This window comes from Pinus tabuliformis, chromosome 6 (genome assembly GCF_031772625.1).
Source record: "Pinus tabuliformis cultivar Carrire ecotype Pingquan chromosome 6, CPIR1, whole genome shotgun sequence".
In the NCBI taxonomy this organism is placed as follows: Eukaryota; Viridiplantae; Streptophyta; class Pinopsida; order Pinales; family Pinaceae; genus Pinus; species Pinus tabuliformis.
The window spans coordinates 1754726376-1754746999 of record NC_142292.1 but is presented as its reverse complement, the minus strand read 5'-3'; the positions used below and the strand labels follow the sequence as shown (position 1 = coordinate 1754746999).

General features: G+C 40.0%; 1 protein-coding gene across 1 annotated transcript in view; it reads left to right on the top strand.

Moving 5' to 3' along the window:
- The first annotated feature begins 2378 nt into the window (after positions 1 to 2378).
- The window catches only part of CLPR1 (CLP protease proteolytic subunit 1), a 145454-nt gene continuing 127208 nt past the window's right edge, over positions 2379 to 20624 (top strand). The window contains exon 1 of the mRNA XM_089429871.1: positions 2379 to 2726. Coding sequence (XP_089285997.1) covers positions 2483 to 2726 — 244 coding nt within the window. The 5' untranslated portion in view covers positions 2379 to 2482. The remainder of the gene's footprint in view (positions 2727 to 20624) is intronic.

The window sequence follows — 20624 nt, the reverse complement described above, 5'->3', positions numbered from 1 at the left end:
AGTGGAAAGATCTACCAAAGAATAAGTTTCATTGGAGACAAAAGCGTTTCATCAACAACACCCGTCGTTACGTATGCTTCGAGTGCAAAACATCTTTTTGAGAGGAAGGCAATGTTATGTAAAAAAATTAATAATTTTGTAATTACAGATTAATTAGGCAAAAGGTCACGATTAGATGATCATGCCCTTTCACCAAGAGGCACTCGAGGCGGTATATAAACTAGGGGCCTTTCTATGTAACATTCATCATTCAAGCATTGACAAATATATATATGTATTTATGTCAAATTCTAAGCTATTTCGGTCTAGTTCCCAGGGTACAAAGAATATCAGTTAGATGCTCAAATAGATAATGGTTCCATGATTACTTGTGTAAAATTCAAAGCACTTCATAAATATATGTGGGAGCCTTATGAGACAAAGTTTGGGGCTATCAATTATGTAATAGTACCACTCACCTACAAAGCAATTGATGTTCCAATTAAAATGGAAAATAAGACTGTAAAATGTACATAGCTTTCATACGTTGTTGGATGTGATATACTTTTAAGGCAAGACTTTGTTAATATGTGTCTACATTTCATTATAAATAAGAACTTTATCAGACTCACTATTGACGACGAGTTAGTGGATTTTTTTGCTAAACAAGATTATTAAGAGAAGGTGAGACTTGATGAATTAGGACTACAAATGCCTCCCTTGTTTGTAGAAAGTTTAGTAAAGATTAAGAGGATCGTGAGGAATGTAGAGCTTCACAACAAAGATGTGCTTCGTCCAATTCAAGAAAAAATAAGAAGGCATTATACCTCGGGAATACTAAAAGCATTTTGGTATAGAGAAAAGTATTTTGTTGATTTGCCATATAGAGAAGGATAGTTAGGGACTACCGAGTCTATGAATCATATGCCTCCATAAGAAGCAAATTATTGTAAAAAAGGGATTGTGAATTTCCTTGAGAGAAAATTGACTAAACGAAGCAGAAGCCCTTCAACCTATGTAATATTCTACATGAAGAAGCACTCTAAACAAAAATGTCATAAGCCAATAATGGTTATAAATTACAAGCCTCTTAATGTTGCTCTTATGCCAATTAGATATGCAATTCCTTATAAAGAAATGCTATTTGTCAAGGGTTAGTAACTCAAGTGGTTGGGAGCATGGTTTGTTCTCTCATCCCACCAGGGTTCAATTCCAAGGGCATGTTTGGCCCGTTGTGATAAGGCTTGAAAAACAAGTGACCCCTGGGATAGATTCCACTCAGGTAAGGTCAAGACGTCTTGACTCTTGTTAAGTCATAAGTTAATTGTATATCTAGCTCGCAAATTGTTGGATGTACTTTTGGTGTTATGGTGGTCGCTGAAATATTTGACCCTTGGCCTTGCCCAAATAAATCCAATGAGTTATTGATTCACCATGATAAAAATAAACTAAAATAAATAAATGTTATTTACGAAGATCACTAACTAGAATGCATTCAGGAAGTTTGATCTTAATAGTGGAATCTAGCAAATAACGATATCTCCAAAGAATATGTATAAGACAAGTTTTATTGTCCATCATAGACAATATAAGGCTTTCACCCTTGTTCTTGATACATAATGAGTTGGTTATGTGGTAGCCATTGCCATGCTTTGCAAGGTGTCTCAAAATTCAAAAATGTTGAGGTTTACATGGCTATGCAGGGGGCAACTCAATAGTATTAGGATATAAAGAGATGACAAGTGGTCTTATTTCAAGTTTAGTTACATCCATTCATACATTGTGAATAATGACATCCATCTACGTATCAACTATAATCACAAAATTGAAACATAATTTATTAATTTTATTCTTTCACAATAAAATGGTTCAAACATATAGTAATTTAAAAATTAAATAAAAAATCAATAAAGTTTAACTTTATTGATTAATATTATATACTAATTTCAACACAAAATAGTTTTAGTATTCTTCGTTTTACCATAAATAATAATATTAAAAACTCAATAAATAACTTGATATTCTTTATTTTCATAAATTCTTTTGGATTAATCACATCATGAGTCGTTAGTTGAAGTTTCAAACCATCTAATATTGTTCATCCTCAATTTCAATGTAATTTCAGAAAGAATTTGATATTTTTTTGTTATTTCCAAATGGTTTAGTTTTTTTTAATTAAATTTGTTTAGAGAAAAACACCCTACATAAAATAACTTCACTAGTCAGGGGAAGCGAGTGAAACACCTGGTGCATCACCATTAAACACGCTAATAGCCAATTCTCCACTCAAAATAAGTCGGATAAAACAGATCAATTTGAAGTCACATGTTTAAGCAATTATATCAATATTTTAAAACTCAGTGTGTATATAAGTCGGCGAATTTGATAAAATTATAAATTTAATTCATACTCTAGAATGTTAGAATGTTATTCGAGAAACAATATATGAAGTAGATATATAGGTATCCACAGAAAGATAGGAGGAATCCGGAAGCTCTCAGCCATGGCTTCCGTTGGAGTTTCAGGAGCATTTACATGTGAGAACTTAGTCACCAGAAAATCTGATTTATCATCATCATTATCATCTTGCGCAAGTCAATGGAGAGGTGGGTCTGTTCAAGTTTTCGGAAGGGGATTGGCGCCTTCAAAATTATGCAATAAGAAGAAGCGCGGGAAGATTCCTGGAGCCAAGGCCAGCCTTGATCACATTCCGAAGCAGTTCAGACAGGAGAATCTCAAAGAAGGGTGTAAGAACTCAATATTACAATTTTCTCATCAAACACAACTGTTTTTTGTTCCTCTTTGTTGGAGACTATAACCCTAATTCCCTAGGTCGTGGACGCGGAGCCCTATATCCACATCAATTCACTAGTTAATTCAGACTATGCCCGATGATGCAATACGAGTAACTCTACTTGGAACTTCTCCACCCCAGGGACTGTATTAGATGCAACATGATATATATCGTTTTTTTGGGATCAATTTTCAACCGGCGAGGCTCGAACGATTTACTCCATGTTTACCAGGCACCCACGTTCTTAGCATGTCTTGGTAGGTCGACACCGGCAATCTCTTTAGTTTTGATTCTCATAGTCTAACTATTTACCATTTCACTCATAGCGGTCTTGGTGATTTGGGCCTCCTTTCCAATTCACTTTCCGTGCCGGAAGGGATCTAACAAAGTCACTTGAAGGAGTTGAATGGTAAAACTCCATATAGTCCTGCTTTGTATGGCCCCAAGAAAGGGCAGACCTAAGTTGTTGAGTGTTATACTGTCACCGAAATCATTCCATGTCTATTGCTATCGGTCGATCCACCTTGAGACCAGGCATGGCACCCCAAAATTATGGTGGGAATTATTAGAAATAGTTTGGTACTAATACTGGATAAAAAGGTGCAGAAATTTATGTTTTAACAATCTACGAAGAGAGACACAATCTTTGGTATGAACAACACTGCATTTATGAATCAACATCTACTGGTGAATGTATGTTTAGACCTTCAGATAGACGTCCTTGGAAAAGGTTGACCGAGGCTTAGGAGGAGATGTAGAAACTTGCAAGAGATTTTTTTTTTTTTTTTTTGAGAAATGTTATGGAATTGATTCTTAGAGAACGATTGAGAAATGCCGTCCAAGGATAAGGAACCAATTCATAAGGAACAATGACAGTATGCAACTATTGAATATTGCACAGGGTGTCAACGTCTCATTCTTTGATGATACCTTTTTCTTGACATTAAGCTTCCAGTTATCACTATTGCAAAACTGCTCTTCCAATGCTGGGAGTATTATAATCGAATGTAGTTGGTTTATAACACTCAAAAGAATCCCTATGGCTGAGATGCTGAGGTTGGGGGTATCTATTATGCCATAGTTGCTCAGAACTTGCCCTTGGCTCCCAACGCATGTCCATGTGAGGAAAAATATATCTTTGGGGATTTGAAACTTGATGGGAGGTAAAAAAACACTCCCACTTTATGATCGAACTGAGACCTGGTTGATGTTTGTCTTTATTACCAATTACAGTTCCCATGAATTGATCCATTTTTTAATGCGATGCCAGAGTTTTCCCTAGGTTTCACTTTGATCTTATAGTAGTGCCAAGATTCATGGGAATACGTTTGGAAAATTACATCTATTTTATGGCTCGTATAGTTTCTAAAATAATTCATGGCTACCTGTACTGTAGGACCAGCCCCATGTGGGCAAGGATGAAACCTTCACTACGGCTCTAGTCAAATCTTAAAGTTACAGCTTAAGTAAAATTAAAAGTAAATTTTTCTATTTTTGGAGTATGCATTTGTTCTGGTCATTCTTAGGGATTCTGGATTAGACTTGTTCATGCTTGTGCAATTTTATCAGTAAATTGAGCTATTTTTGTTTTTTTCGTAATATTGTTTCACATGTATTATGCTTGGATTACCTTGCCAAGATTCCCATGCCATGAACTTGTATCATATTTCTACTCATTAGTGATATATATGCCTATGGTTGTTATGCTCCTGTTGCTGCAAAATCTAGCACACCTGGTGCAAAGCCTCATTGGGTGGGGCGAGACCTTATGGGAACAAGAGAAAGGGTTGCCACTGTCACCTTAGGAACCTAAGGAACCTTTCTCCTGCTCTTTAGTGCCATTGAACCACAAGGGAGGCTTCCCTAGATCATGTAAAGGATATTCTAATGTTATGGTTCAAGGTGATGGATGAGATGTCTATAATATGGACTAGAGCACTGGCAAGGCCTATATGGCCTAGATGTTCTATACTAGGGTTTAAATACGCTATACATATACTAAAGATAAGGCTGCTATAAGTTAGTGTTTGATTGATATGCAATAATAAGGTGCACAATGTCATATAGTAGTCAAGGAAGAGGCCTTCCAATGATATCAACAACAAAGGAACAAAGGTATTCCAATACAGACTAGGGTTAGGGTAGGGAATTGATTTTTATGGCTGAAATATATGCATAAACAACAAATGATGGATGACGTTAGCCCTAAATAAGGAGGTTTAACTATGCACTATGCTAGATTTTGATTTAATATAATTTATAGATGCAATTCCTATTTTATAAGCCAAAAACATCCAACAAAAAATCACTTTTATGCAGAATTTTGCCCTAAAAACCCTAGTGACTAACCCTAGACGTCTAGGAATGGGAGAAAGAAGATTAAATTCAATAAAAATTATGGAGGATCAACACAACAAAGATTAGTGCCATATCCTACAAGGTTTTAATGGAGTTTTCTAGGGCTAAAATTCCATGAAGATGTTTTGATGGAATAAGGGGGAATGGCCAGGTCATCCACTTTTTAAAACCCTAACTATTTTCCTTGTGCGGGGAAAAATCAAATATAACGAATGCACACTCAAAGTTTCTTTATAGGTTTCAAGAAAACAATTTGGCATAATATAATGGACTGGGATTTCACCAAAGAATTAACATTTAGTTATGGCACAAAATTGAAATCCTATTTCACACATACAATATGAAAAATATAGAAGATCAAGCATTAAACTTACACATTTCTCCAGGGAACACTTCTTTCAATCCTGGGAAAACATATCCAGACAAAAATCCTTCTCCAAGAGAAACTTGAACCATAGAAAGAACACATTTTGCCTAAGTAGCGAAAAGGAATAATTCACACTCTTTTAGAGAGAAGATTGAAGTAGCAAAAAAGGAATAATTCACACTCTTTTAGAGATAAGAGTGATGTAATGTGTGATGATGAAAAGTTCAAATGAGGCAAGTCTATGTTTATATGAGACTTTTTACCCTCATTTCTATAATAATACAAGCAAAATATCCTAATTACACGTTTATTTTGAGTGTTCCACAATAGAGAGGTCATAAGCCAATCTCATAGCTCAAAAACATAACAAAAGATGCCAAAAAGTCCACACATGTGGGAGAAAATGCCTCCTCCACTCTGACGTCATCCTCCAAATGAGCTCTAAATGCCACAAGCAAGTATCAAGTGGGCTAATGAGTGCTGCATACTCCAAGGAGTAGCTCCATGTCCATGGGAATGCCTCCAAAATGCCTCCAAACTAGGATGTCATCACCATGGTGCCCAACATCACCCTCTAAAGGGCAAGAGGTGGTGACATGACACTCTTCTAGTCAAGATTTGGGGCTAAAAAGGGATATGCAAGTCCTCCCCTATCATCTCAATGATAACCATCATCATTCGGGGTTTGGAACAAGTAATGCCCATCAAACAATGTCAAGGCCAGCCTAGGCACTGGACACATCATCAATATCTCCAACACCAAGCTTCTAGGCTCAATGTTTCAGCATCTAGGCGTATCTCAGAGTGTCAAGTATGATGTGGAATCATCAATTAGCCCAACACTTTGCTTTTAGTGGGCAATGCCACATCAACAAGGCCATATATGCTCTTTGGAATGTGTAAAACTGTAACGTCTTCACTACAACTTAAATCTGACAATTGTAATTTTTTTTTAAACAGGAACTCATCATTTTGATACATAAAGACATACCTGGCTTTTGAGTTTGAAGTCGATCTCGCGCAGTTGTAGCTCCAATTTGCTCCAGTTACCAAATGACCAAAACCTCCCTACCAAATTGGACACAATCTGTGTACCTAGCTCCATAATACTTCCAATTTGAAGTAATTTGGCCCCGTGCCCAAAATCTTCAAGAATAATTGCTCAAATCTTAGCTCTGAATTCCAATCCTTCAACTTCTGTTAATTTTAGATAACAATGGTATGTTCTATGCTTAAGAGCAATTTTACTTCGATTTTCTTATTAGCCCAATATCAATATCTAGATTAGCAATCACATCAACATGACAGTAAAATGCAGATAGAACATAAACAATAACAGTAGAAGACAAGCCAAGACAAGAGGACATAAGATATGGCACCAGCCAGGGACAAACCCCAATGTGGGGAAACCCTTGATCAATTCTTCTTATTATTCTTCAAAAGTTCAATAGAGAGAGAGAGTACAATATACAATATTCACTTGCCCAATCAAAGTGAAATCTAACCAATCAAACAACAGTAACAGAAAGCCCTAACTAGAAAGTCAACGTTGGTCAACAGGGCAAATTTTGACCTCCAAAACAACTCGGTCAACTTGGCCTCCAATAGCTAGTCAAATCAACCCAAAATAGTTCAAAAATATCCAGTCCAATCTGGTCAACGAAAATCAATGCTGTAGCAAACCCTTTTGCAGTCAACGCTGGTCAAATAACCTCGATTTTTGTGCCCTAAAGGCTAAAATGCGGACTACCCAAACAGAGATCACCCTTACAAAAACGTAGTCAAAATAGGTCAATGCCGGTCAAAACAGCCTCACTGCAACTTCGGTCAACGCAGGGACAAAAACCCTTCCTTCTTCGCACGTGTGGAGAGTTGCCTTAGAAATTCGTACCCAATCAACGAAGGAGAGAGAAGAATGTGAGTGAGTGAGGTGACAAAATGAGGAGCAGGCTCCTTGTATTTATATGCAACGTTGTGGGCTTGAGGGTGCAAATTAGATGGCTAGCTGACCTTGACAATTTGTCCATAACCAAAATAAATTCATAATTCCATTTGTACATATCAGAATGGGATGATCTTTAGATCAATCCTACATCTCTCGGAGAGAGGAATCCAATAAAAACATCAACTGCCTCAAATGAGCTGTCCAAGGTGAAGTTTGGCCCTAGTTGCCAAATTTAACACTCCCTCTCAACTAGGGAGAACTTCACCTGCCAAACTGTCATACCACTCTTAATTGACCCGAAGTCAGTTTCCATTGATCCCAGATCAATATCAAACATCTTAGCATAGGGAGTACGGTAGTACACGATGTGTCCATCGGTAGTACTATGGTCCCTATCCTCATTTCCCTACTCATTGGCCAGATGAAAGGTACTTCCCATGAGTCCCAAACTGCATGGGTAGGATGTGCCAGCAGGAGAAGGTGAATCACTCATCCTAGTCATATGCCATTAGAGAAAGTGAACCACTCATCCTATGCATATCTCAACATGGGGTATCACAGGGGAAGGTGAACCACTCACCCTGTACATTGCACACCATTAGGGGAAGGTGAACCACTCACCCTATGGTCGCTCATCGCTCCAAGAAGTACCCCAAGCCCCCTGAAGCTACCATAGCTCAACATCCATCTCATACGGGACCCTCATAAGAGGGTCTCTCGACGACTCCAAGTCGTTCACTGAAGGATAAGAATTTGACCTTCCCCAGGGTCTTCGTAAGAATATCAATGACTTGATTATCAGTCTCAATATGACGGAGCTGTATTGCTCCCTGTTGTACTATATCCCGGATAAAGTGGTACCTGATATCAATATGCTTGGAGTGGTCGTGAAACACGAGATTCTCAGAAAGACGAATCCCACTTTGGTTATCACAATAGATCATGTTGGTATCCAACACATTTCCAAATAGCTCACTAAATAGCTTCCTCAACCAAACAGCTTCACAGGAGGCCACACTAGCAGCATTGTATTCGGCCTCAGTGGTGCTCAAGGCAACCAACTTCTACTTCTGCTCATCCATGATATCGAAGCAGAACCTAGAGAGAAGCAACATCTAGGTGTGCTTTTGCGATCCACCACACTACCAGCCCAGTATGCATTAGAGCAACCATGGAGCCTCACATTCCCAACAATGTATCTCAATCCATAAGTGATTGTGCCTTGGAGATAACTTAAGAGATTCTTGGCAGCAATCCAATGTATGTGATGAGGCTCGACCATAAACTGACTATGTATTCTTTGCAAAACATATGTCCGGACGAGAGTTCACCAAGAACATTAGGGCCCCCACGAGTTGATGATAGTTAGAAGGGTTTCCTAAATCGGGCCCAGCAACACTTCGACATAACTTCTTGAAGTTCAGTTCCATCGGAGTAGTCACGTACTTGCAGTCCACCATCCCAAATCTTTCAAGTAGCTTCACGATGTATTTTGCTTGAGAAAGGAAAATCTCACCTGGCTTTTGCCAGATCTCCAACCTTAGGAAGTAATGCATCAATCCTAGGTCCTTCGTCTCGAATTCGGAAGCCAACTCCCTCTTACATTGATGAATAAGAGGGTCTGCACCCATTAGAAAGAGATCGTCCACATAAAGTACCAAGATGAGAGGTCTATCATTCTCAACCTTAAAATAAAGGTTTAGATCAATTTCACGTCTTGTAAATCCCAACTTCATCAGATAACTGTCGATCCTCTTATACCAAGCTTGGGGAGCTTGCTTCAACCAATAGAGGGCTTTCTTCAATCTACATACATGTGTATGACGATCTTGAACTTTGAACCCCTCATGTTGTTCTACATAGACTTCCTCCTTAATAAAATAATGTAAGAAGGCGGTTTTAACTTCCATTTGGTGTAGATTCCATCCTTGCGAGGCAAAAAGGGCTATAATCAAATAGATGGTGGTATATCGGGCAATAGGTGCAAATATCTCATCGTAGTCCACACCTTCCTTTTGAGAGAAGCCTCGAGCAACAAATCTAGCCTTGAATTTTTCAGCACTTCCATCAACTCCATGCTTGATCTTGTAGAGCCATTTCAAGGTGACAACGAATTTGTCCTTGGGTCTAGGGACCACATTCCAGACATCATTGTTCATAATCGACTCACACTCTTCGTTCATAGCATCCTTCCAAACTTGGTGCTTCACAGCTTCTTCAAACATGCCAGGTTCAGATTGAACAATGGTGCTCATTGCAGTTAAGTACCCTTGGTACCTATTCGACTTCTTACTTTCACGAAATGTACCCCTAGGGCCAACATGTCACTCGACATCTTCGAGAGTTTCCCAAAGCCATGAGGGTCTCCTTTTTGAGGAGGAGGGCTCATGAGGGGGTGGACCAATGGGATCCATTGGTCCTTTAGCATCGGGCATCAGCTCATCTTGCGGTTCTCCATGCTTTTCTGAATCTTCTTCTTTCTCCTTCCTTGGAAGAGGAAGGTTACTAATCTTCCCAAGGGCAACGGCCACATCGAAGGTGACATCTTGACTTATCTCCACTTCTCTTTGACCAGGCACATAGATTCTATATGCCTTATAAGTTTCACTGTTGCCCACAAATGTTCCTTTCTTTCTAGAAGCATCCAATTTGCTTCTCTTTTCTTTCAGCACATGAAAATATACGGGACTACCAAAAATTCTAAAGTGAGAAACATCAAGTTTCTTACCGGTGAAAACTTCTTCAAGAGTTTTGGAGTCCAACGCTTGATGAGGGCATCTATTTTGAACATACATGACAGTGTTTGCAGCGTCGCCCATAAGAACTTTGGAAGGCTTTGTTCATGAAGCATGGCATGTGTGGCTTCTACAATAGAACGGTTTTTCCTTTCATCGACACCATTTTGCTCAGATGTATATGCAGTAGTAGTCTCCCTCTTAATGCTGACTTCTCTACAATAATTATTTTACTCATTTGATTCATATTCGGTTCCATTATCGGTCCTCAATATTTTGATCTTCTTCCCGGTTTGATTTTCGACCAAAGCTTTGAAAGAACGAAACCATGAGAATACTTCGTCCTTCTTCTTCAAGAAATATATCCAAGCCTTGCAAGAGAAATCATCCATAAAGATAGCATAATATAAATATCCTCCCAATGAGTTCACGAGCATCATACCAGATAGATCAGAATGAACCAATTGCAATATGTCGGTAGTCTTGCTATCACTTGAGGGGAATGGTCCCCTTGTATGCTTTCCTTCGGCACACCCTTGACAAACACCTTCATGTTCTACTTTAAATTCGGGCATACGTGTCACCATCTTCTTCACATTAGGTAGAGCCTTGTAATGTAGATGAGCAAACCTCTGGTGCCATAATTCGGATTGAAGTGATGTGTCACAGGACATAGCTCCCAATGGACTTCCTCCAACTTGATATAGACTGTCAACCCTGAATCCAAGTGTAAATGCATCTTTGAAACTTTTATTCCACACACGTACCTTTCCATTGATTAATGCCACCTTGAATCCTTTGTCCTCCATCGCTGAGATAGATACCTGGTTCTTCTTTAGATCGGGTACATATGGTACTTCTTGTAGATGAATGGTGTTACCTTGATTCAATTGAAGAGTAACATTCCCAACTCCCTTTAAGGGATAGGTGGCATTGTCTCCAAGGATAATTTCCAAATTTGTATCTTTTTCAATCAGATTTGAAAGAGCTTCCTTATACCTAGTGAAGTGGCTTGAGGCACCACTATCAATCAACCAATTTCCGAAAGTGTCCGGAGGAGATGCAGTAGAGAGGGCAAATATAAGATAAAATTCTTTTTGCTTGTTATCAACAACATTAGATTCATCATACTTAGTGTTTCTTGATCTCTTGGGTGGGCGACCATTTCCTTGATGAGGAGCAAGAGCATTCCTTTTTCCTCGGTTGTTGAATCTGCCATTCCTTTGATTGTTGTTGCCCTTGAAATTGTTGTTGTTGTGGTTGTCATCATCATGAGGTGTATCCCTTCTATTAGGACACTACCTAGCATAGTGGCCAAACTTGTTGCAAATGAAGTATCTTCCCTTCCTTCCATTTTTGAAACCCGACCTTCCTTGACATTGCTTCGTTGAACCTGCATTGTTCTTCTTTTTAGCATGAGCAGAGAATGCAGTAGGATCATTCCTATTTGAAGGCATATTTAGTTCCATCATCCTTGTTTCTTCTTGAGAACATTTAGTCAGCAATTCTTCAAAACCTGGAATCCTGTCGTTGTTAAGAATAGTGGTGTTGAACATGTGCCATTCATGAGGGTCGGAGGGAGTCCTCCAAGGGCAATGAGAGTAAGCTCCCTATTAGCAATAGCTTCTCCAATCGAAAGAAAATCATTTTTGATCTTAGTAATCCTCATGAAGTAGGATTGAATGTCTTCACGAGTGTTGCGAAAATCGCGATAATATCGGAAAATCGCGATTTTTTGAGTTTGGCGATAATATTGCCCGATTTTTACATTATATATATATATATATCCTTTTTTTTAATATTTCGCAAAAAAATCGCGGTAACTTGAAATAATCGTGCGATTTTTTGGGAATTTCTTTTCTTGCCGATTTTTTGATGAGGAGGAGGAGCAACAGGGGGAGGAGGTGACACAACCTACCCAGGGTACCCCTGTCACTAGTAGAGGACGTGGTCTACCTCTTGTAGCTCCTATTTCTTCAGCTTCTAGAGCACATCAGAGTCCACTGCCAACTTCACCGGCATCTACATCTAGAGGGAAAGCTATTGCATTTTCTCGCAAGAGGGGCAGAGGAAATCAATAGTATTAGTTATTTGGTTCATTTCATTGTATATGACATTATGACTCATGATATGAGATACATTATTATATTTTTTGTTGATATTTTGAGGCTAAGTTGGGACTCAGGAGGCAGGACTGACTATTCAGGACATGCTTCACTGTTATGTATGATGTAGCACTAGAAATGATATTACACATCTTATACATTAGTTCTTTTATCATATTTATGTGTCAATGTATTTATTTTATGTTGTAGATGCTTTAGATATTAAAAAAATTGAAAAAAATGAATATTTTTGTATTTTACGATTTTTTTCTCGATTATTTCCCTATTTTTACGGTTTTCCCTGATTTTTTCCCTTGCGTATATTATCCCGATAATGATTACTCCAACATTGGTCTTCACCTCTTCCCTTCTTTATATCCTTCAACTTGTTTTTGAGAAAGAGAACTTGGTTTGCATTGCTAGATTTGAACATGCCAACCAACCTGTCATATATCTCCTTTGATGTGTTCAAATCGAAGATGTAAGCAACTAAATGCTTATGAATAGAATCCCTGATGATCTTCTTTGCTTTGATTTACTTTGTCTTAGCAGCAGCCGATGCATTAGAAGGAGGTTTCGAAATCTTTCCCTGCACATAGTCCATAACATCTTCCTCTTCTAAAGTCAAATCAACAGACATATGGCATGTATGATAATCAGACTTATCATGAAGCTTGTCATTAGACTTGAAGTAGGATGTGGAGGTCATTGAATCTTGTCCTTGATCAAAGGATCTCAATGATTGCTCTTTTCACTCTTGCTTGGGCTTTGTCTTCACCTCAACTCCAATACCATGTTAATTTTAGATAACAATGGTATGTTATGCTTAAGAGCAATTTTACTTCGATTTTCTTATTAGCCCAAAATCAATATCCAGATTAGCAATCACATCAACATGACAGTAAAATGCAGATAGAACATAAATAATAACAGTAGAAGACAAGCCAAGACAAGAGGACAGAAGATATGGCACCAGCCAGGGAAAAACCCCAATGTTGGGAAACCCTTGATCAATTCTTCTTATTATTCATCAAAAGTTCAACAGAGAGAGAGAGAGTACAATATACAATATTCACTTGCCCAATCAAAGTGAAATATGACCAGTAAAACAACAGTAACAGAAAGCCCTAATTAAAACGTCAATGCTGGTCAATAGGGCAGATTTTGGCCTCCAAAACAGCTAGGTCAAACTCAGTCAACTTGGCCTCCAACAACTAGTCAAATCAGCCCAAAAATAGTCCGAAAATATCCAGTCAAATCTAGTCAACGAAAGTCAACGTTGTAGCAAACCCTTTTGCAGTCAATGTTGGTCAAATAGCCTCGATTTTTGTGTCCAGAAATGTGGCCTACCCAAACAGAGATCTCCCTTACAAAAACGCAGTCAAAACAAGTCAACGCTGGTCAAAATAGCGTTCCTGCAACTTTGGTCAACGCTGGTCAATGCAGGGACATAAACCCACCCCTCTTCCCATGTGTGGAGAGTTGCCTCAAAAATCCATACCCAATCAACGAAGGAGAGAGAAGAATTTGAGTGAGTGAGGTGACAAAATGAGGAGGAGGCTTCTTGTATTTATATGCAACATTGTGGGCTTGAGGGTGCAAATTAGATGGCTGGCCGACCTTGACAATTTGTCCATAACCAAAATAAATTCATAATTCCATTTGTACATGTCAGAATGGGATGATTTTTAGATCAATCCTACACCTCTTAGAGAGAGGAATCCAATAAAAACATCAACTGCCTCAAATGAGCTGTCCAAGGTGAAGTTTGGCCCTAGTTGCCAAATTTAACAACTTCAAATTCCAATCTTCAGTTCAAAATTTCAATCCTTTGTTCCCTTCCTCCCCCTTCTAGTTCTCTACGTACTTGTATAAGTAGCTTTTGCAGGGGGTCACCACCTTCTTCCACCGCTCTCGACAGATTTGATTTAGAGAGTCATAATGTTATGTGTTGCTGGAAGGTGAGTACGATTTTTTTTAATAACCATAGATATTAATATGTTTTTATACTTTTAATTTTTAATTATAGGTACATTTATATTAATATGTTTGTAATGTTTATTATCTAAATTAACTTTATAAACTTTAATTATAATATTTAAATAAAATAAATTTATATATATTTTATAATTATTAACTTATAACTTTAATATTATGGTGGAGAGTATTAATTTTATTCATTTTTTTTTCTAAATATGACTAATTCTATTAGTGTAACAAAAAAAATACATGGAGGCACCGACCTCTGCAGAACCTGTCTCAGATTTTACCATGTTTTAACAAACAATAACTGAAATTGATTGCTCTCATTGGGGAAGCCAGTCCAAAACTCAAGAAGTGTGTTGCCCATGCAGGGGAACCAGCCTGTAATAGCAATGTGGAATAGCTTTTTGAACAAAACAACATAATTGACCACAATTACAACAACAAACATCAGAAAAGACCCCTAAGTTGGTGACCAGGTACGCAAAGAAACCTGAAATAAACCTTGGCCTGCTAGGTGTCATTAGGTGGCAGAGGTTCCTCCACTATTAGACACCTGTAAGCCTCTAAGTCATCTTCGTTGTGCTGTTGCTCGCTCGTCATTGCTTCCATATTCGTATTTCCACCTGGAGTATTGTGTCCCGAGCTGCGTTCGTTCGTTTCAAAGCTTCACCATGTGTTCTGCGAGTCCCAGAGTTGCTACCAGGAGTTTTCCTTTTGCTGGTGTTGGTCCTTTCCTGAATGATGCGAGCCGGGACGACAGAGCTCTGTGGCTCCTCTCTGAAAGCAACAGAAATGGTAGCAATAATGCACAGGTGCTCCAGCATGCAACGAAACTGGAATTGGGTAGAATGGCAGGGTTGCATCGTCGGGACAGAGGCATTAGGAGGTTGATGAGCGTCTGCAGCATGCCTAGAGCCGGCTGTCTGAGCACGCCCCCTACCACTGCGGGTGGCGGGATACTGACTCGTGAAGTGAGCCTTAGTTGAGGGAGAGGAGGAATCCGAAGGAATAGAGTCAGAGAGGGACCGCAAGGGAGGGCGAGTTACTCTGCCTCTGCTGTTGCCCCTTCTACATCGCATCCTGTGCCGCAAACGAGGCATATTTGCCTGGCTGGAGATGGTTCGACAGGTGCTAGGAGGAGCAGGACGAGGGATAGAATGGCCAGTGGGAGCAGGAGAATGGGGAATTCAAAGTTCAGAAGCAGAATTCAGGGCCGAAGCAGCAGTTCTGAAGCAACAAAGCAGATTATGTGAGAAGTGGGCACCTTCAACCATTTCAATACAGCAGAGGATCTGGCACCTTCTCCCCGTTGTCGTGTGCGAGCTCGGCTCTGCAGCAGCGGGGAGGCAGTTACAGTTCAAAGGAGGCGTAATAGGGGGAAGGCAGTCCGAAATTGCCATCTTATGGATCAAAGTGAGGTTTCCTCGGCTTTCACACAACATTAAAACGCCATTAATTATGGCGGTGGGCTTCTGGCTGGAAGCGTGGGTGGCCATGTGGCTGCGCCACTTGCTAGCCCAGTTTTGCTGCGTTGTATCAGTGCAATTAATCACTCGCATTCGGGATATTAATTTTATTCATTAATCTTATACTTATGAAATATTTATTATGCATATTCTAAGTGTCAAATTTTAGGTAATATCTCCTTTCTTAATTATTTTAGGTACTTAAGTGATCAGGATTTAAACAGGAACGCAACACGTTACAAAGATAACCATAAATACAAAGATGCAGCGGAAATAATACTTCATTGCATTAATGTAAAACACTGAAATATGCTTACAAACAGAAATGGAAATAAACCAGCTAGGGCGATGGTAGCTTATCTCTGAGAAAAGATGTGGCAACTACATGCCTTTGAACTGTGTTACAATGAGGCTCGAAGGCCTATTTATTGTTTGAGAAACAATGGAAAACCCTAAACATCCAAAAACCTAACCCTAGAAGATGAACGCCAAACTGTGGGCCCCGTTTGGGTAAATCGGTACATCAACTTCCCGGGGTGTAACTTTGGCATACGATTTCCTTGACGCGTACAATATCTCGTTAGAAAGATCTATTTGAGAGCTACAACTTTGGGAAGAGCAATATCGATCTTGCTCCCAATTTTCCCAAAAAAAGTCATCTAGGGCCTCAAAACGGCTCCAAACGGCTCCGGAAGTTTAGGCCTCGAAAAATGCTAAAAATAGTAAACTGTGCTACAAATAAAGAAATTGAAAAACTGAAAGAGACAGTTGTGGGGGTCCAAGTGGGATAGGTGGGTGGCCACCAACATCCACCTGGATTATTCCTCCCCCCTTAGGAAGCAATGGTCCCCATTGCGTTGAGTTCCTCCATCTGCTGAACTTGGTCCCTGGTGAGCTGTTCTGCAATCTCTGATGTGTCCAGTAATGGTGGGAAGCATGGTAGAGGGCGGTCCACATTGAACACTTGGTGCAAGCGAAGGAATGGGGGAATGCTGTGCTCCAAAGCATTGTTCCCCACAACCTTGGTACTAGTGTAAGGACCATGTTGCTTCTTGTACTTGTCATTTTTCAGAATGGAGTGGTGATATATCGGCCCGTTGGGTAGAGGTGCTCTGGGAGTCAGATCGAATGAATGCTTGACTTGACAGTTGAACGGTACCCTTGTGGGTGAGAAGATGTTCCTGTGTTCTTTCATGACCGTATCCATCTGTTGTTGCTGCTGCGTGGAGAAACCTTTGCGGGGGTCATGGATGTGGCGACGATCTTCCCCTTACTTTGGGAGTGAACTAGACAGAAAATGAATTTCCTAGTCTGGGAGATGAGTTTGTTGTATTTCTTAGCAGTGATCAAAGAGGTGGTGGTAGGTGGGGCTACCTCCGGTATCCTGTATAATGAATTACACAAAGAAATAATGACAGCACGAGGCCTTGACTCATACACAACATGTCGCCTCCACAAGTATGGCTGGCCTAATAATACATCACAAACATCCAGAGGTGCAACATCACACAATACCTCGTCTGTGAAGGGTTTGATGTTGTAGGGAAGGCGACACTGCTGGCGAACTCGGAGATCTCGTCCTTGGTGAAGCCACCTGATACTGTACGGCTGCGGGTGTGGTGTAGTTGGTAGGCCCAACCACTTCACGACCTTTGCTGAAATGAGGTTCTTTTGGCTCCCACTGTCAACAATGAATTGCAGCGGCGAACCCTTCACCCACATTTGTGAGTGGAAAAGTCGCTCCCCCTCCTTTGGATCTTCGGGCTCATTCTTCTGGATCTTGGCGGTGGCAATAGTGGCGCTGGGCTTCGCATCAATGATCTGCTTCCCTTTGCCATTCCCCTTGTCGGGTTTTGACTCAGGGTCGGAACATGCATTTGATTTTGAAGCCTTCAACTCGGCCACCAGCGACTGCTTGGTCCGACACTCACTTGTGTTGTGAGTGGGGCTCTTATGGAACTCACACCACTTTCTTGTGTCCTTCTTCGACTTTGTGGTGTTGTTCTTTTCTTGTGGCTTCAACGGGTTGTCTTGGGTTGCCTCGTCTTGGCTTTGTCCTTGGTTTTGCGATTTGGGGAAGCCTTTCCCTTGCTTCGGATTCGCAGATCCAAAGTCTCGCTTCTTCTGTTTAAACTTCTGCTCGATTTTGATAGCGTATCGATATGCCGTGCCGAGCGAGGAGATGTTCAAGAAGTCCATCTTGTCCTGGATGTATCTTTGTAGGCAACCGTGGTACTTGAGTACCAAATGCAGCTCAGAGTCCTTGATACCCAACTGTGTGCGAAGGGTATGAAAAATGTTTGTGAACTCTGGCACATCTTGGTCCCTTCCTTGCCGCAGCGTGGTCCACTTTATGTATTTGTCCTCATAGCTTTTGACAGGGTAGTACTGCTCCTTGATGGCATCCCGAAAGGAATTCCAAGTGGGTGCGGCTGAAAATAGTGAGCCCGTACTTTCATCCTTCTGCTCGCAGTAGGTTTCCCACCAGTCCTTGACGTGGGGGGTTGCTTTGAGAAGAGAGAAAATAATCTTTTCCTGACTGGAAAAATCATGAACAGAAAAATACCCTTCTAGCAGATTTAACCATTTATATATGGCATCTGCGTCTATCTGACCCTCGAATATGGGGATTTCAAAATTAACTTGTACCTTAAAAGGTGTGGCGTTTCCAGAGTAGCTGTTGGAAGTCGATGCGTTGCCTCTGGGTAGCTGCTGAAGGATATGGGCAAAGCTGTCCATCATCGCATTCTTTTGTCGCTCGAGGGCTTCTTCGAGCAAGATTTTGATAGGATCTCCTGCCCCCTCGTCTTTCTTTTCATCCGCCATGGGAGGCTGTTGGGATTTGCGAGACTAATCTTGCAAAGGTTCAACTAGATCGAGCCCTAGCTCCTTATATCCCAACCTCATTGGGGACATGCAAAGAAAAACAGAGAAAAAGCAGACTGCTCTGATACCACTGATCCGGATTTAAACAGAAACGCAACAAGTTACAGATATAACCATAAATACAGAGATGCAACAGAAATAATACTTCATTTCATTAATGTAAAATACTGAAATATGCTGACAAACAGAAATGGAAATAAACCAGCTAGGGCGATGGTAGCTTATCTCTGAGAAAAGATGTGGCGGCTACATGCCTCTAAACTGTGTTACAATGAGGCTCGAAGGCCTATTTATTGTTGAGAAACAATGGAAAACCCTAAACATCCAAAAACCTAACCCTAGAAGATGAAATGCCAAACTGTGGGCTCCGTTTGGGTAAATTGGTACATCAACTTCCTAGGGTTGTAACTTTGGCATACGATCTCCGTTTGACGTGCACAATATCTCGTTAGAAAGATCTATCCGAGAACTACAACATTGGGAAGAGCAACATCAGTCCATGGACCCATGTTGCTCCCAATTTTCCCCAAAAAGGTCGTTTAGGGCTTCAAAATCGCTCCAAAAGTTCAGGACCCGAAAAAATGCTAAAAATAGTAAACTGTGCTACAAATAAGGAAACTGAAAAACTGAAAGAGACAGTTGTGGGGGTCCAAGTGGGATATTTAAACATTTTTCTTATTTATTTAATAAGTATATTATTGCAATGTATGCATATGTAGCTATCATATGCATACATTGTTATATATGCTAATACATTTTTGCCTATAAATCGAAAATGGGTCATTACAAAAATGACCTTTGGACTGTTGTTGAGAAAGAAAGAGCATAATCATGTTTTTGAAGGCCTCTACTACTGTGACAACACCACTCGAGAAAACTTTACTCAAAATAAGGTGAAATAACTAATCATTAGGGACAATAACAATAAATGCATCATACTAGACCATACCTAATGGCACAGGCATGGGAATACTTCACACAAAGCTCACTTTCAAATGTTTAACTAGGTCAAGTCTCATAAACATGATACCTCCTTATGTTAAGTATTCGTTAGATGGAAAACCCTGTTAGGTGTTTCCAACGCTCAAGGGTAGGTGACATGTTCCAAGTTAGCCCATCAATCCATACGTGTGTGTGAGAATGGTGACAGTGCAGTGGGAAAGACTTTAGGGAAAGGTGCCATAGCCAAGTGACTAGCTAATGGAGGTCCAACATCCAGAGTGTAGAGATGTAAGGTGTTGGAAAATGTAACTATGTTCGGTCTTCAATAATGTATTTGTCAAAAGAACAAAGAAAATAATTCTTATTATTATTATTGTGACTTATTAAAGCATGGGTTTCATGCTTGGGTCACCATGTTTTAGGTTAAAGTCCCCATTGAGGACTTCTAGGATTTATTCCGAGTCTATAGAGTTATTGTACATTTAAAGAGACCCTTCTTGGGCTTTTGAATCATGTAAAAAGGTTAAGTATTGAGTCAAATATGAATTATGTAACCTCCACACCATGTCGGCCTAAGAGAAGATCAAGTCGGCCTAAGGACCCTATTCGACCCCACAAGAAGCCTATAAAAGGAAGCACATCGAATTCATTTGGAGCATCATTCTCTCATCAAGTTCGAATTCTCTTGTAGCTGGGAAGAAGTGCGAAAATCTCTTGTTGCTGGGCAGAAGTGCGAAGTTCTCTTGTAGTTGGGAAAAGGTGCAAGTCTGTTGCTGGGAAGCCGAAGTGAGTGCGAGTTTGGGGAAGTCTAAGGAGACAAGGAAAATCAAAATTTTGGTGTTTCTCTCTCTCTGTTTCGTGTCCTAGATTGGGAGATTGAAGTCTTCCAAGTTTCACTGTTGTCGAAAGTTGCCAGTTGCCGTAAGTTGCTGCATAGTCGAAAGTTGCTGGGAAGAGGTCGAAATTCTGGGAGGCTGACTTGGTGTGGAGGAAAGGTCTGGTCTTGGTCTAGGGTGAAGAGTCTCAAAGAATACTATTGAAAGGAAGAATTATCTTGAATG